We start from the raw sequence: 18,583 nt of genomic DNA, 5'->3' as shown, positions 1-18,583 counted from the left end.
TGCACACACCTTAATTAACTCCAAGAAATATCTATCACCTCTCACCGTAAATCTTTGCACCAAGTTAGGCGAGATGGGAAGGAGATAGATGTTTATGGAAGACCGAAAAGTTGAATATACATGGACATAAAAGAAGATGCAAGTAATGTTGACATTGTTAATTGCTCAAAATGATGAAGAGCATGTGTTTCCATGTTTTCCTTTCCTTTTGGTGGGAGGTGACCTATTGATGTTGTTATAAAAACCTGCTCAAATTCATAAATAATGACTAGTAAGATGTTTGATGGTTCAGAAATAAGGTGACTCTTAACATACATTTAAATTTCCTTTTCGGTTTAAGCCTATTTTGTACACTTTTGATACTTCAATAAGGCGAGCAGTTTCATAATACTTTTTCGGAATTATTTTTCCAATTTTTAACACTAACAAATTGTACTTCAAAAATTATTAGCTGAGACATCAAAGTGATGCACAAATGTTTATGTATGCTTCATATTAAAAATATCGACTCATATTGAACGCGTTATAAGTAGGCTGCCTGCATCTCAAACTCATATTTATTCCAACGACGATAGGGTCGTCTCTGCAGCCACAAAAATGTCTAGTTTTGGATTAATTTCATCTCAAACTCAATACCTTCTTTCTGCTTTGCTATCAGACAAAAAGTTCACGAAAAATTACGTGTCTGAAAATCAAAAGAGGCTGAAAAAACGACATGAAATGCTAGTTGGTGGTCTTAAACAAATTGGAATAAGGTGCCTTGAGAGCAATGCTGGGTTGTTTTGTTGGGTGGATATGAGACATCTTTTAAGTTCAAACACATTTGATGGAGAAATGGAATTATGGAAGAAAATAGTGTACGAAGTAGGGCTAAATATTTCAGCTGGATCGTCATGCCATTGTACAGAACCGGGTTGGTTTCGTGCATGTTTTGCTAACATGTCAGAAGATACGTTAAATATCGCCATACAACGTTTGAAGGCTTTTGTTGATTCAAGGGTTAATAACAAGGATGATATTCAAAATCAGCAGCAGTGTTCTAATAAGAAGAAGTCATTTTCCAAATGGGTTTTTCGACTATCGTTCAATGAACGTCAAAGAGAACGATAGTCTAGACATACGAAAGTTACTAATGAGTAATTATTTATACAGATTATATATTCTCAACATTTAGTTAGATTAATGTTGAGTTTTATATCATAATGCATACATTTTGTAGAGGGGCACCCCGTCCATGTGATATAGGACGAGAAGTGCTTATCATACATATTGTAATGAATCCACATTATATTATCAATTCTTCATAAAATGTTCAATTTATTCTATTACTCCATATCAATTGCTCATTTTAATAAAGTTTAAGAACTCAAATCTTATCAGGTTAAATTGGTCTATAACCCATAAAATTTCCATATCTAATTTAAATGTAATCTATGCATATATACAGTGCTAATCTATTATTACGGTTTAAAATGCATTAATAATATAGTATTTGATTTAACTGAAAAATATATTTAACTTCTGAAAATGTTATTCTTAAGGAGAAAAAGATACGATCTGTAGGTGGGTCTAGCACAAAAAACAGACAAATGTGTATTGTGTTGCCCATAACCAGCTAGTCAAGAATGTGATTGTTTTATTCAAAAATTTTATTTATTAAAAATACATTTTTATTCATTTAATTATATTTTGTACATTTGCAGCTTTTTTTGGGTAACAATTACTCTACATTATAACTTAATACCGATGAAGTAAGATTAATTCAAATAGGATCAATCAACTAATTGTTTGATAGATGGAATACTGGTCAGTACAAGATGTTTATTAACCCTTTTAGTTAGCAATTGTAAGTACTATTTCATGTTGATTATTCCATTTGCTATTCAAACATAGCTTCTGGCGGAAACATATTTGATCCCGCTTATGAGTTCAAATGATCAAATACGTTCTTAGAAGAAAAATTGAAATATCAATTTATCTCATATCAAATCTTATTAATCAAATTATTATTTTAAAAAGACACTAAATATCTAAATCATACAAATAAATAAATTTATTTATCAATTAAAGAAAACGTGAACAAAAATTGAACTGATGAGAAAAATAAAATGTTCAATCTTTTTGGGACACGAAAAGATTTGATTAATATGTAGTTGTTTTTGTCTAACATAAGAAGTTCGACTGTTAACACTTTAGCCTGACAAAAAGTTAGGTAAAAAAATTTAAATTAAAGGGGTCAACACACATGACCAAAAAAAAAACATAATACAAAACCGTGCTTTTTAACTAAGTTTCAAATTATATTTATGTCCTTCATTTTTGGATGTGTAAAAATAAATATTAAACTTGTATAAAGTTGAACAAATAGACACACATGTCCTACATATCATCCTACATGTCATTTTTTGTCATACATGATGTCCTACGTGTATTGTGTCATGTAGGACTCATGTATTTATTTATTTAAAAGTTGGATAGTTAAAGTGTCTATTTGTGCATTATGAAAGTTGAAGATCAAAGTTAAAATTTAAAATCAAATTTAGGATCTAATACATGTATTACGCCCAAAAAAAGAAGCTAGATAACCATATATATGAACAAAATCATCCGTAATATAAATGAAGCTCCTCTTTCCAGCCAAAACTATGGATAATTTGTACAAGTAATATTTATTATTAAGCATGGGGTTAAATTTTGTGCACAAATAATATACAAAGTTTGCACCTATCTAGTTAAGTTAATCAATTATTCACATATAAAAGACTAGTATGAAATTTGTAGAAAATAAAAATTGATAAACTAGTTAAGTGAAAAACATTTTATACAATGCTATCGGCATAGAAATAAAGAAAAATTACATGAATTGGTACATTTTAATAAATAATTACTAATTTAGCAATATTTTTATTTATTACCATTTATAGAAATATTATGTTAAATCTGCAATATGTATTAAAAGTGAATTATATATGCAATGTATTTGAATTATATATGAATTATAATTGTTTTTAAAAATATATTATGTTTGTTTGGTAAAAGTTTTACACATCTTATTAAAAGTGTATTAAAATGTGTGATAAATGAATTATCTATCATTAAAATTTGTATTATATGAGAATAAAAAATTATTTGTTGTAATATGAATTAAACTTGCATTATAAATGAACTAAAAGTGATCAAGTGAAAAAGAAATATTATTGTTATAAATGGTAAATATTGTTTATTATAGTATATATGTAAGTTTCCCATAAATAACCTTTTATAATTACAAATTATAATAAATTGCAGTATTAGTAATATAATTTTTTTAAGGCCTAAGTCATTCATAGCCACTTAAAGTTGTTCTCATATTTCACTTAAACACCTCAACTAAGGAATGTACCTATTGAACACTTAAACCTTAAAAAAATTATACATATTTGACACAAACTGACAATCAATTGAAAAATAAAAACGCGTGTATCTCAAACGCGAATTCATATTAATTTTACCAATAATATGATGACACGTGACATTACATTTAATTTTTTTTAAAAACCTCTATATAATTAATTCATAAAGTATTTTAAAAAATTAAAAAAAATTATCTATTTTTAATTAAAGCCTCCACCCTCCCCACTTTCCTCCTCCTTCTTCAGAAATACCCATTTCTGATTTTCCATGGAGTTGGTGTCGCTCCATCTCTTTCTTCTCTTCCATGGAGAAACAATGACACACCATTGGTGTCTATTCAAGCTAAATATGCATTCTCTTTCATTTCGATAGCATTAAAATTTTTCACTCATTGTCTTCATCTTTTATACATTAGAAATTATTTATTAGAATTGAAAAAAAATTAACAGACTTTTGCCCAAAAAGATCTATTCATATTTTTTTTATCATTGTAAATGAAACTTCTTCGAGATATTTGAGACGAAAATCGACATAAGAAAAAAGAGGAAAACAAGAAAGAACAATGAGGGTGAGAAAAAGAGAGGTGGAGGGAGTGTGGTGTGCTGTGTAAAAAAAAAAGATAAAAATGGTGAAAGAATAATATGATAGAAAGAGGGAAGAAGACAACTGTCCTTCTTCTCTTTTGTTAATTAAATTTTCTAAAATTAACTTAGGGGTATAAATTAAGAAAGAAAAAAGGAAAAATATTATTTTTAATAAATTAACGCGCTCAAGGAAAGTGAAATACACGTTTTTTGCCATGTCAGCATTTTGTGTTTAATATGAATGACTTTTGAACAAATAAAGTGTTCAATTGACACAAGAAATAGTTGAGATATCTAAATGAATTATGCAGACAATTTTAAGTGACCGCAGATGACTTAAGTTTTTTTTAAAATTACTTTGTATATAGATGATATCATGAGTTTTGGAGAAGGCAAGAAATAGCGTGGTATGGGTTTCACATGAACAAATCCATAGAAAGGAACAGAGAAACACCTGCACAATCTTCATGCATGTAGTCCAATTCAGAGTAACGAAAATTTGTCTGTCTGACTGGCCCCACCTCCAAAAAAAATATTATTTCTCAGCTTGTAGCAATATTCAATAGAAAATTGACTCATGCATTTGATGAAAATGGCAAAAATTAAAATTTTCGTTCAAAATATATTAGATTTAATAAATAGAAATTATACATAAATTTTATTGTGATAAAAATTAATTATATTTTATTCTCACACTTTTTCAAATTACAAAAATATGTTACATTTAGTGAAATTTTTGGATACATATCAAAATGTCCATACATGATGTATTCGACCGATACATCATGTATATTGATATATTCAGCTGATATATCACGCATATTGATATATTTAACCTCGACACATCGTGTATAGTGATGTATCACATCTCGACACATCGTGTATAGTGATGTATCACATCTCTATGCATCATGTATAATGACGTATCACATTTCGATATATCGTGTATAGTGATATATTCAATTGATACATCGCGTTAAGTAATGCTTTACATCCCGATACATCACGCAAAGTGATGTATTACATCCTGATACATCATATATCCAATTGATACATTGCTTAACATGATGTATTTTGAAATAGATAATTTTTATAATTTTTTTAAATGATAAGAAATTATAAAAATATGATAAAGTTAGTAGTACATTTAGGTATATTGATAGTTATGTAATTAGACTATACATAGAGTGATCACCAACTTGCAACTGCCTGCTTGTTCTCTTGCTTCAGAGATCTTCTTCATAAAAAGTTAGCCTGTTTTGAATAGGGATGTCAATATTTACAAGAAAATCACATTAAATTTAAATTCTATAAACTAATAATTTTTTCGATTTCAACTTGGGTTAATGACAAATATTAGTCATCTCGATAAGATAATAAGATAATATATTTCCAAAAAAAAATCTATATAAATATCCCATTAATATTACTATAAATTAATAATGCTTAAAAGTATATATGTATCTAATTCGATAAACTAATAATTTTTTTAAATAATATTTTTCGATTTCAATTTGGGTTAATGAAAAAAATTAGTCATTTCGATAAAATAATAAGATAATATATTTTCAAAAAAACCCTATATAAATATCCCATTATATTACTATAAATTAATAATGCTTTAAAGGTACATATGTATCTAAGACAATTCGGTGTAATATGATTCTATTGTGTTTTATTTTTTTTATTAAAATTTAACTCTAGTTGAAGTCCAAAAGTTCCGGTGTTACATGTGGAATGAAGCTCATCTCTTTTGTACTCACACAAATGTTTTACGTTTTTTATCTGTCACGGTTGATTTTTGATTTTGTTATACCTTTTAAATGAAAAAGCCATCTGGGATAGGATTTCAAGAAATTTCTTATGTTGCTAATACAGTTTATTCTTTCACCATAATACATTGAATATTTTTAGTAAAGGTACAATGAATAATAATACGAAATAATGAACATCATTTATAATGAATCGTTGAATTCTTGAATTTATTTTACAATGAAACATTTAACAAAAAAAATATATTACTATGAATCATAATGTAAATGATTTTATTTTGTATATAAATTCAATAAATATGATACATAATTTAGTAAATTACAATGATCTTGATGTATTCATTGTACTTTATGTATAATAAATTTATTTTTTTAAATGTGAATTTGATAAATATAATACACAAATTAGTAAGATACAAATATTTTGATTTAATCATTGACCTTTATTGAATGTCAAAATACTATTTTAATTAATAAAATTGATTTATCGATTAAATAATACCTTTATAATATACAATAATAATATTTATATGTGATAGTGAGATTTTACTGTTTATTGAAAAACTTAAGAAAATAAGATTTGTTATCGACTTCAATTGGTTAAACACTACATCATGCATAGAACATAAAGCTTATATGATATAACGTTGATCAGTTTAATTCAATTCAATTTGTATCAATTTACTTAAGTGTATCCTTGTTATTCTTCTTGTATCTTTTATTGATTATATATTTGAATCAATGTATCAAGTGTATATTTATTATAATTCATTTTGTATTAACTTATTCAAATGTATTTGTAACTTGTTATAAGTTTCTATCAATGTATTCAAGAGGATTAGTTTCTTATTACACATTTGTATCGTGTATTAGAGTGTATCTGTTCACTATTGTATCAATGTATTTAAGTATTTCTATAGTGCATTCATCTTCTAAATATAATGGGCAAAGGACATAAATCATATACGCAAAATTATCATTTTACCCTTATTAATATATAATTATAAAAATCTCTCAAATTGATATAATAATACAAGTGCTGACACATTAATATGCACGAGATACATTACTTGTTAAGTAAGATACATTACATTTTATACATGATAAACTAATATGATGCGCGAGATACATTAGTTTGATGCGCGAGATATATTAATTTGATACGCTGATACATTAATCTAATGCATGAAAATGAAAATTTTTGAAAATTTATAAAACTAATAGAAAATAATGATAGCAATAAAACTAAAAGGTGGGATTTCCCCTATTTAAACAAATATATTTCCATCAATGTATTCAAGTGAAAAAAAGCTTATAGCAACACAAAAATCTGCGGTGCAATTCTTTTTTTATTTATTATAGAAAGATCTTGTGAATTTTTTCGGTCCCATTGATTAAGGAAAATTAATATAAGTACATATAATTAGCCAAACTACCAACGTATAGTTTAAAAGACCTACTTTTGACTTGGGGTGTGTTTGTTACGAAAGGAAAATATTTTTTAATTTTCTTATGTTTGATTGAGACAAGAGTTTTGAAAATGTTTTCCAAATCAATTCATTTTTATCAAATTCAAGGAAAATGACTTCCCTTCAAAAGTTAAGAAAACATCTTTCAAAACTCTCATTCAACTTCAAAGTACATTTTTTTTTAAAAATATCAATTTCTAAAAAATTAAGTTTGTTTTTACAGAATACTTTAACTTCAAATTTTAATTTTTCGCTCCTACCCTCGACCTCCTACCACCCCACCTCCCCCTAAAAAAAAATATTTTTTTGAAAAAAAGATTTTCAATTTCAAAATTATTTTCTTCTCTAATAAAAATAAAAGATATTTTTCAAGAATATTTTTCATTCATAAATCAAACAATAAAAATCATTTTCTAAAAATATTTTCTACTCACTAAACATAACAAATAAAAAATAAATTATAAATCTACTTATTTTCCAAAAAAAAAAAATTATTTTTCATGAAAAACATTTTCCTTCCTACAAAATACAACCCTTAACGTGGCTATTTCTGAAACTTTCCGTTTGTACAAATGCCTCAATCCATCCAATGTCTACCTGAGCCCAGTTATTGCCATTTCGAGTTTTGGGCTATGCACTTCAACACAAGTCATATTGGCAGCCAAATAGCTTTAAAATAGGAAAAGTTTTTAGTACATAGCTACTGGAATAAATTTAATTATACTTCGTAATTATAATTTGTATATTTTATGAATTGTAATTATAGTTTAAGCTGTCTCATTTGTATAATTTACATATTTTTTTAATTTATGAGTGAATTTATATAATTCGCGAGTTTATATAATTTGTGAGTAAGTTTGTGTAATTGCGGATTTATACTTTTGAAATTCATTTTTGACTAAACAGTGCTTAAATAAGAAAAATATATAACTTAAATTCCATAAAAATAATTTTAAGCAAGTAAATCTAAATTTCATTATAAACATACCTAAAATAATGCTTCTTTTGATAATTTGAGACACAATTATCTCTATAAATATCGAACAATTTTTTAATAAGTTAATATAAAAATCTCTGTGTTTGAGTCTCGTTGTCTTCTATAATTAAAAAAAATGGATCTTAGAATGGTGTTTTCTTTGATTGTTTTTTGTGATTGAAGGAAATTGTATCGCAGAAGGTGAAGTTAAAGTTATTATTTATACATGTAACTTAGATGACTGCATAAAACAATGCAAAGCTACTTGGGGGCCAAATTTTGAAGGGGCTTTTTGTGACAATACAAAATTTGGAGATCGATGTGCCTGTGAACATTCAGCCTCACTTCCCCATAAAGGATCGAGAAAAAACTTGCTTATGTTTTAAATATAAATAATTTTATGTCTCTCAATTGTTATTGATAATTTTAAGAATTTATTTCATGTTTTAGAATGACTTGACTTTTTAATCATTTTGTTATTTATGAGTGTTTTGTTTAATTATCCTTTGGATATGTTGGTACATCACAACTTGATTATATATATATTTCCTTCGAGATACATTATACAAAAGTTATACAAATTATATTATATAAAATTACATTATATAAAAGTTGTACAAATTATATTATATAAATTGCTAATTATATAAATTCGAAACCTCATTTCACATAATTATCACTAAGAGTGTGTTTGGTATGAAGGAAAATATTTTTCAATTTTCTCATGTTTGGTTGGGACAAAAGTTTTGGAAAATGTTTTTCAAATCAACTTATTTTCCTCAAAATTAAGGAAAATGACTTCCCTTCAAAAATTGAGGAAAATATTTTCCAAAACTCTCCTATAATTTTAAATTACATTTTTTTGGAAAAACAACAATTTAAAAATTAATTAATTTTAATTTTTTTTTACCCAATCCCTGATCCCCCCACCCACCCACTATTGGCTAGCCCACCCAAACCCACCCCCTCCCCCAAAAAATAATTTTGCTTTTTAAGAATATTTTCAACTTTAAATTTTTATTTTTAAATTCCTACCCCACTCCTCCCCCCTGGTCAGTCCCCCACCCACCCCTAACCCCCCAAAAAATTAATTTTGTTTTCTTAAAAATACTTTAGTTCAAATTTTTATTTTATCACTCCTACCCCCTCCCCCACCATCCCCAACCACCCCAAATAAAAATTGTTTTTAAAAAATATTTTCAATTTTATAAATTATTTTCTACTCTAGTAAAAATAAAAGATGTCTCTCAAAAATATTTTTCATTCATAAATCAAACACTAAAAATCATTTCCGAAAAATATTTTCTACTCACCAACCAAACATGAAAAAATAAGTCCAAAATTTACTTGTTTTTCAGGAAAACATTTTCTAGAAAAAATATTTTCCTTTATACCAAACACACCCTAAATGTCTATCATGAGTGGTGATTAACTAAAATTATAACCGTAATGGCTAATTCACTAGTATATATGTATGCTTAACCATGGGCAAAAACAATTTAATTAGTTGGTATCAAATCGGTAACTAAAAAATAAAATAAAAATTGCGTCCCTTTTTTAAGAATGAATATTTTTGTTATTTCTAAATTTTAGTGATTAGTCAGGTAATTTCTTTCCCAACGTCCGGTTTCAAGGATGAATATTCTTGTATTCCTAACGCCCGGTCTCGAGGGATGAATATTCTTGTATTCCTTATTAAATGTTTGTCCAATATATATATTTTTTTAGATATGTTTAAAATTATATGATTATAAAAGGTATTGTTAATATAATTGATATATTTTTAATTTAAAATTATAAAATTTAAATTATTTTAATATTAATCTTTTTAATTACAGACTCACAGCAATTACTTATTAAAGAGTTTTTGTTAGATCATTTTATCAAAATTTCAAGATAGGTAAATCGAAGAAAATCAATGGTTATATAGGTATTCTAAAATACCCTTTAAATGATTTGCTTTATGAATTGGTTATTTGATGTCAATAAAAAATTATTGGATTCAATCCTGAATTTTTTAAATTAATAAAAAAACATTTTTTTTCTTATCTTAAGTACCAAATCATTAATTTTGAAGTAATAAAATTATGGTCAAATGACAGAAATCACATATTTTTAAGGTACAATTATCATTTATCTCTTATAAATTTATAATTACAAAAATCTCTTAAACTGATACAATAATATAAAGGGAAATCACATACTTTTAAGTTACAATTATCATTTGTCTCTTATAAATTTATAATTACAAAAATCTCTTAAACTGATACAATAATATAATGGGAAATCACATACTTTTAAGTTACAATTATCATTTGTCTCTTATAAATTTATAATTACAAAAATCCCTTAAAATTGATACAATAATATTAAGGGCTGATACGTTAATCTCATGCACGAGATACATTAATCGTTAAGTAAGATACATTACATTTTATATATGATATACTAATCTGATGTACATTTTATACATGATACACTAATCTGATACACGAGATACATTAATCTGATGCACGCAATACATTAATTTGATGCACGAGATACATTAATTTGATGCGTGAGATACGTTAATCTGATACATGAAAATGATGGATTTTTGGAATTAGTAAAACTAATAGGGGATAATGATAAAAAGAGAATTTAAAGGTGTGATTTCTCTTATTTATTCTATTTATGAAATATATTATTATTATTATTATTATTATTATTATTATTATTATTTGAAGTACAAAATGATGGAGTTAATTGAAAAAATGATCATAAATCATAACGATAATTAATTCACCTAATTGTTTTTTTTTAGAAACAATCAATACTTTTTATAAACATAACTAAAAGCTTATAGCAGTATTAAACTTCATAATAATTAATTAATACTAATAAAATCTTTAATACTTTTGTCATCGTTAAAACTTTGTTTTTATTGCGGTGAGTAAAGGGATAAAAAAGTGGTAAACGGTAGAGAAGGTGATGAAATTCATGATGATGAATGATAAGACTAGCAGAAAGTTGCAGCTTCCAGGAAAGTCACTTATCATTCCATTTTCTTCCTAATTATATACTCACTATTTTTAAATATTTATTTTTTTTGTTTCTTTTAAAAAGTGGACACCAAATAACAAGGACAAATATATCCTACGCATATTAATAATTAATAAATTATAAAGTTAGACCATGAAAGATCCTCCAATGATTCAACTTAATCAGGACTCTTGCCTCTGACCAATCACGATAACATGTCTCTTAAGATATTTTTTCAAAATTATTTAGTAGTGAAAAATTTCAATTACGCTGATATTAATTATATTAAGATTAATTGATATTATTTTTTATTGAATTAAAATAATATATATCGAATAATTTGTAAAAATTTATTTATTTATAAAAATATCTTTTTATCTAATTTAGTAGGAAAATGATTAATTTTTTAGTTAAGTCGTCACCAAATGGCATGGTTGTAAGTCATTGGTGTGTGAGGAGGCAGTAGGGGTAGACTTGAGTCCTATCATGTTTGTTAGAGGTATTTTTGTTATTTTTATTTTAGAATAATTAATCACGATACTGTGTATTCTATGTTTTGACTTGAATAACTTATAGTGATATTAGTTATCAATTTTAGTATAAACCCATTTATCAGAATTAATAACCAAAAAGAGATAAGAAAGTACCACTAAATTTCATCTCAGAAAAAAAAAGTTATTATCTCAAAAAAAAGTAAATCTTCTCGAGTCTAATTTTCTTCAATAAAAAAAGTAATTTTTATGAGATAATAACTTTTTCTTATTTTAATTTATTTATGTTATTTTAATTTGACACGAGATTTTTTAAAAAATAAAGATAAATTTTGCATTCTATAATTTTAAAGAATCGCCAAAAATAATAATATTTCCTTTGTCTCAATTTATAACACATTTTATGTTTTGAGAGTAAAACAGTTTAAGTTTGACCATAAACTTTTGCATGGAATCTTCAAATTTTTTAAATGAAATTTATATATTTGTAAACTATTTAAAAAGTAATATGAGTCACAATAATTGATAATTCGAAATGTTTATACGATCTATGAAAAATTTACGGTCAAAGAAAAATAGACTTATTTGACTTTTGAATTTCAAAAAATAACTTATAAAATGAGATGAAGGTCATATATTTAAATAAAACGAACACATAAATTAAAACGAAGAGATCAATATTAATTAAATGATCATCAAAAAAATCAAACTAATAATAATAATAAAAAAAAAAGTGGGGTAAAAGAGAAAACAGGATAAGATGTGGACCTTGTTGATGATGGGAAAATAACAAGCAATTTGTTACATCTCAATAAGCAGTGGTTGCAAATGATACATCAAAGAAGTAGTAGTAGGTTGTGATACAATTAGTCTCCATGTTCATAATGAAACTTGCTACGCATGGGATACGTCTGATCTTTTCACTATCACATGATATGTGCGTCCCACATACATTTCCTCAAAATCTCTCTTCACATTCACTCCAATGACTTTTCTCAAGTTAATTTTACTTACTATGTAAACCATCTATATCCTTCGCGGCTTACATGTGCTGTTGACGAAGCTATTTCTTTTTACTAGATGCTCGTACGTGCTCTTCTCTCTCCATTTCTATTTTATCGTGAAAAAAATATATTCTTTATTTCATTGTGATACAAAAAAAATATGTTCAAATAATTCATCCTTTATTTGAGCTATTTATCATCAAAGAGATCATATATATATGCATGTAAAAGGAGTTCAGATTTAAAATTTATGTATTTCTATAACGGCATCATATTAAATCTCCATACACCCAATATATGGGAGGCCATGTCTCCTTCACTTTTTCATATTGATACTTTCTCAATTAAAAAAGAAAAGAGAAAAAACTAGACAAATACACGTGAGCTGACTCCTACCTTTGGCTTTCCACATAAACATCATCTCTATCATGACTAACCTCTCCTTATTCAACCATCCAAATCATTATCTTTTTGTTTCGTTAATTAAGGTATAAAGTCTACCTAATTAAACAACACTACTTTATAATCTCCTTTTCCATATGCTTCTTCCGTTTCAAAAAGAATAATCTTTTTTTAATCTATTTAAAAAGAATGATTTTTTTATAATATTTTAATTTCAATTTTCCACGTGCCATGTTTAAGGCCATAAGATTAAAGTGTAATTTTTTAATATATTTGACCTTACTTTAATTTAGGACCACAAAATTCAGAAATCTTTTTTATATTCTTAAACTCCATGTCAAGTCAAATCATGTCATTCTTTGTGAAATGGAGTAAATATATTATAGAGAGAGAACAACTAGATCATGCATATTGTTTGTATTATTTTTTCTATTTTAATTTATATAATATTATTTAATTGATTCATAATTTAAATTTTTTTAGAGAAACTCTTAAAATTTATGAATCAAAATAAAATCATAGACATTGTTTCTATTGATCATATGATTAATAAATGTTTTTAAACAAAAAAAAAAAACACCCACATAAATTAGAAGAAAATAAATTTACATCCAATGACGCAACAAAACGTGGAAATGTATACATTGAGATTTAATAGTATATAGACCAACTTTTTAGTATAATTACATTTAAATGGACCAACACAACAGGCAACACCTACCTAATTTTTAAATATATATACTCGATAATCTGTTTTTTATTATCTTTAGAATTTTGATTTTACGGTTCTAATAAAGGTTTTCTAGAATATACAAATGTGATTATCCTTCCGGTTGTTAATGGTTCCCGTCTTTATATGTTGATGTCATTAAAAGAATTATCGATGTAATTATAGAATTTCGAAAAAAATTATTGAATTTTTGGAAATCAACACGCATCCCCTGTTTATTGAATTGATAATCTAAAGTTCTTTACAAATCTCAGTATATATTAAGCTAAACTCAAAATAATATCTCTAAGTAATTTGAAAATGATCAGGAGATGAAGAAACATAGATTACCAAAAATAAATATATTTCTTAACAATTTACATAGCTGCACTGCGACAAATTAAAGAAACAAATGAGTAAATAGAATATTGATTAATGATTAGGAAATCTCTAATTAACAAATGAACTATACAAGTCATTTCATTATAGTACAAATTAAAAAAAATAAAAATCTTAATAAGTTTTGGGAGATTTCCTAAGAATCTAGTTAATCAACAAGACATTAATTAAAAATAAATTCAACAAGACGATTTGCATACTGTACTAATTAATTAACAAGCTGCTGAGGGATTAGTAAAGGAGCCGTATAGGTGAGGAGGCTTGGCTGAGTTTTGGGCAGCGCCGGCGCCGACTCTTTCGCAGGAAGGACACACAGTGAGCGTGGCTGCAGCCGGCAGCTTCATGTACAACGGCTGCCCAACTTTTAAAGCTTTCAGTTCTTGCAATTCTTTGTAAAGCTTTTTGTTTTCATCTGTTAGTGTCTCACAATATTTCTTTAAAAACTCGCAATCCACCTCTGTTTGCTTCAACTTCGTTCTGTGAAAACGATAAATATCTAATTAAATTCGATGTCTAATTTATTTTGTTAGTTATTTAACGTATTTATATTAAGAAATCTATTAAATATACGAGAAAGATGTCAAACCTTGCTCTTCTATTCTGGAACCAAACTTCAACTTGACGAGGCCTTACGTTAAGCTTCCTTGCCAAGTTCTGTTTTTGCTTCTGAATTATTCGAAATGTGAATCATCAGTTCTGTCATTTAGAAAATCCTATATCTATACAAATCAAATCAAATTTGGGTAGGATTACATAAATTGAGACAGAGAAAATATAAGATATAGTCACAACTCACAACTTTCATACGGTATCAGAGTCTCAGGTAGAAATTTTGATGATCACTCTTGATTTTCACAATCTCGACTCATCAAAAAATAATTAAAACTTTTAAATGAAATGATCACGCCAGAAAAGATTGATAGCTTACAAGATTGAGAGTGCTCTGTTGCTTGAAGCTTTCTTCTAACAGAGCAGATTGTACTTTGGTGAGCCTAAGTTTCTTCTTTCCATTTGAAGCATCATCATCTTCATAATAATCTTCATCATGACTTACTCTACAAGAAATTACTCTTTCTACTTCTGTTACCTCACTACCAATATCTCTTTCCCTTTTCACACTGCCATTTGAATACGACGAAGCAACAGATAATTGATCCTTATTTTCCGTCTTCAGATCTACCATCTGATGATCACCGGAAGAAAGGCTTAAATTCAGAGAGGGCTCAAAACCGAGATCGGATTTAACTGCAGCTACTTGTCCGTCTTTTCTTGATGTCTGATTCACCGTTGATGAATAACCTAATCCTAAATCAAGACCGGCACTGTCATATATACTCTCCATGATCAGCGAGAAATCAAATATAATTAGTAGTAATTCTGAGTTTTGTTGAAATCTATAAAATGAAAAGAGAGAAATTGTACTTGATATTCTGGTTGAAATAGAGAAATAAAGAAACTGAAATTGAAGAGAAGACGTTTTTCTTGCCTGGTGGGTTAAAATGGAGCACTATAATTTATACTATATAGTACTAGGTACTATTGCTTATTTGCTTTCCCTATCATTGAAATATTTAGATTCAAACTTTTAATTTTAGACGGTGAATTTTAATTTAATGTATAATGATTAACAATTTAAATATTTAAGAAATATATAAAAATATTTTTAATTTATTTTTTAATTAATTATAATTATATCAGATAAATTTAAAAAGGAGAAAATAGCAATAATCAAAGGGATGAATAGGTAGAAAAAAGAATAATATTGGTAACGAATAATGAATTGTCTGTTTCTCGCTTGTCATAGGTTGACATTTGACCCCAACCAAACCAATGTGTAATCCCAGTATAAATGTGTCAACAAGTGAGAAACACTTCCGATTTTGGATATTAGATGATTATAATTCTTAAATAAAAATAATTTACACTTAATTATCACTCTTCTCTCAAATTTTGGAAGAGTTTTATTTTTTATACAATCAAAGTGTAAATTATTTTTTACAATATGAGGTCATGTAAAAATTAATTAAAAATCGTGGTCTATTGTAAAGGAAATTAATTAGTTATTTGATGATTTAACGTGTTAACTATATCAATAGTGTAACAATATTATTTTTTCCACATGTACAATCAATGTGTGTGTGTATATATTGAAGAAAAAAAGATTCTGGAAGGATCATGAGGCCGAGGCAATGGAAGAGAAATGAAGAAAGTGATATTATAACAAAATCATAAAAACTAATGTTTATGTTCTATTATTTATAACAAAATCACGAACTAATTTAAGTCCACTTCATTTTGTTTGATTTCCAAAAAGAATATATTAAGAGAATATATTTTGAGAAAGTGGTAATGCTTGCAAGAATATGATTTATCAACAAGTATCCATATCTTTGCTTGACTAGGAAGTTGATATAGCGTTTTACTGAATTCTCTGTATACTTACGATCGATAGATGAATTTAACTTATACTATAAATATTAACATATTCTACAACATCAATATATTTTTAACATTATGTGGCAAATAATATATTTTATTTACGAGTCAATCTGGTAAATAGTTGTTTTTTAGGTGATTTAATATATTAATTTTTTTTTAGGAATAATTCCCCAATAAGGCATGAGAAGGTCCCGCTAACACCAATCATGCAATAATCAGAAAGGTGTGATGCACACTGTTTCCTTAATATAAGTTGATCCTACTTGTTACTTTTAGCACTTTATTCTATTGATGAAATATAATTTGATAAGAAAAACGTCATGTCTCTTTGTTCTAATTAAAAATTCTAGTGTTCTTTTCCCCACCTTTTAAATTTCATTATTATTATTATTATTAAATCCGACAATGTACATCGATTTTATAAAAAAAAAATTCGCAAAAAATTCGATGTGCATACTGATACTCTCTGTGGTTTCACATGAAAATTATAAATTTGTAAAACCGAAGAAAAAGATCAATTTGTCCACGATTTATTAAATCTGAATCATTCTTTTCGAAGTGTTTTTAATTAGTAGTGCTATCGTAATAGAATTTATTTGGGCATCTTTGCATTTCACACGCAGAACACAACAGTTAGGCATGTAACATGTTATTAAAATGACTAAAAAGATAGAGTCTAACAGTAGCTATCTTCTGGATGAACTTCAACTTCTTGTTATAAATAATTATAAGGAAAAAGTTCAAAAAAATCTCGGGGTGTAGCATCATAACCTAGTACAGAATAATGTGATTACATAAGTATCTTGCACGATTTTTTTTTGGCATAATACATATATTGGACTTCAAATTTTAACTTTGACTTCCAACTTTCATAATGCACAAATAGGCACTTTAACTAACCAACTTTTAAATAAATAAACACATGAGTTCTACATGGCACAATACACGTAGGACACCACGTAGAACAAAAAATGACATGTAGGACATGCATGTCTATTTGTTTAACGTTATACAAGTTTAAGTGTCTATTTGTGCACATCCAAAGTTGAAGGGCATAAATGTGATTAGATAAGTATCTTGCACGATTTTTTTTGCCATAATACATATATTGGACTTTAAATTTGACTTCAAATTTTAACTTTGACCTCCAACTTTCATAATGCACAAATAGGCACTTTAACTATCCAACTTTTAAATAAATAAACGCATGAGTCCTATATTGCACAATACACGTAGGAAACCACGCAGGACAAAAAATGACATGTAGGACATGCGTGTCTATTTGTTCAACGTTATACAAGTTTAAGTGTCTATTTATGCACATCCAAAGTTGAAGGGCATAAATGTGATTTGAAGTCAAGTAGGACACATTTATATATTATGCCTTTTTTTTCCGTATCAAGTCAATTTTAATTAATTATTATAAATTTAAACCTACTTTCATGTCATTAAAAATATAACTAACTAAATAAAAAATATATCTTTTTTGATTATTTAAAATTTTAGATGAGATATTTTTATTTTAGAAGAGAAGATAGGCTCGTGGCATTAGAGCGGACAATGATTCTAGGGTCGAATCTCATGACCACCTATTATAAACAAATAAAATATTATGTGCTTGATCAATGAAAAAATTCAGATCCACACATGATGAAATGTGTTAAGAATATAATTAATTAAATAAAAATATATTACATCTAAAATATTAAATTTTTAGATAAAATTCTCACACACTCTTAACACATGCATATGTGCTCAGAAATTATTATGGGATTTGTTCTGTTTAAAAGTGCACAGTTGAAAGATGATCCTTTGAACACTTAAATTGATTAATTTTAGTTTAATTGTGTAGTCACTTGAATTAATAGTTTAAGACTTTAAGTAGTAAGAGAAAATGTTTAGTGCATCTATCTTCTTTTTTTTT

The 18,583-nt window shown here is 26.7% G+C and overlaps 2 protein-coding genes across 2 annotated transcripts; one reads left to right on the top strand and one right to left on the bottom strand.

The window, feature by feature from the left end:
- Positions 1-264: 264 nt before the first annotated feature.
- LOC138342156 (1-aminocyclopropane-1-carboxylate synthase 3-like) lies at positions 265-1,110 on the top strand. Its single transcript, XM_069294352.1, has 2 exons — positions 265-299; positions 534-1,110. The coding sequence occupies exons 1-2, from the start codon at positions 265-267 to the stop codon at positions 1,108-1,110; spliced, it is 612 nt and encodes a 203-aa protein (XP_069150453.1).
- A 13,124-nt stretch (positions 1,111-14,234) lies between these two features.
- LOC101249144 (homeobox-leucine zipper protein HAT22) lies at positions 14,235-15,784 on the bottom strand. Its single transcript, XM_010318880.3, has 3 exons — positions 15,149-15,784; positions 14,807-14,886; positions 14,235-14,697 (listed from the first exon to the last, which is right to left on the bottom strand). Exons 1-3 carry the CDS (start codon positions 15,560-15,562, stop codon positions 14,433-14,435), a joined length of 759 nt encoding a protein of 252 aa, XP_010317182.1. The 5' UTR covers positions 15,563-15,784; the 3' UTR covers positions 14,235-14,432.
- Between the last annotated feature and the right edge of the window lie 2,799 nt (positions 15,785-18,583).

Source organism: Solanum lycopersicum, chromosome 2 (assembly GCF_036512215.1).
Source record: "Solanum lycopersicum chromosome 2, SLM_r2.1".
NCBI classification, from domain to species: Eukaryota; Viridiplantae; Streptophyta; class Magnoliopsida; order Solanales; family Solanaceae; genus Solanum; species Solanum lycopersicum.
This window is presented reverse-complemented; position numbering and strand designations above follow the sequence as displayed.

What these genes read in the sequence shown, in the direction of transcription:
- LOC101249144 (XM_010318880.3), bottom strand. Translation starts at nt 15,562, where the DNA reads ATGGAGAGTATATATGACAGTGCCGGTCTTGATTTAGGATTAGGTTAT. An exon ending in AACAGAGCACTCTCAATCTT is followed by an intron (nt 14,887 to 15,148) that starts GTAAGCTATCAA and finishes CGAATAATTCAG; the next exon opens with AAGCAAAAACAGAACTTGGC. An exon ending in TTCCAGAATAGAAGAGCAAG is followed by an intron (nt 14,698 to 14,806) that starts GTTTGACATCTT and finishes TCGTTTTCACAG; the next exon opens with AACGAAGTTGAAGCAAACAG.
- LOC138342156 (XM_069294352.1), top strand. Translation starts at nt 265, where the DNA reads ATGACTAGTAAGATGTTTGATGGTTCAGAAATAAG. An exon ending in TTTGATGGTTCAGAAATAAG is followed by an intron (nt 300 to 533) that starts GTGACTCTTAAC and finishes CGTTATAAGTAG; the next exon opens with GCTGCCTGCATCTCAAACTC.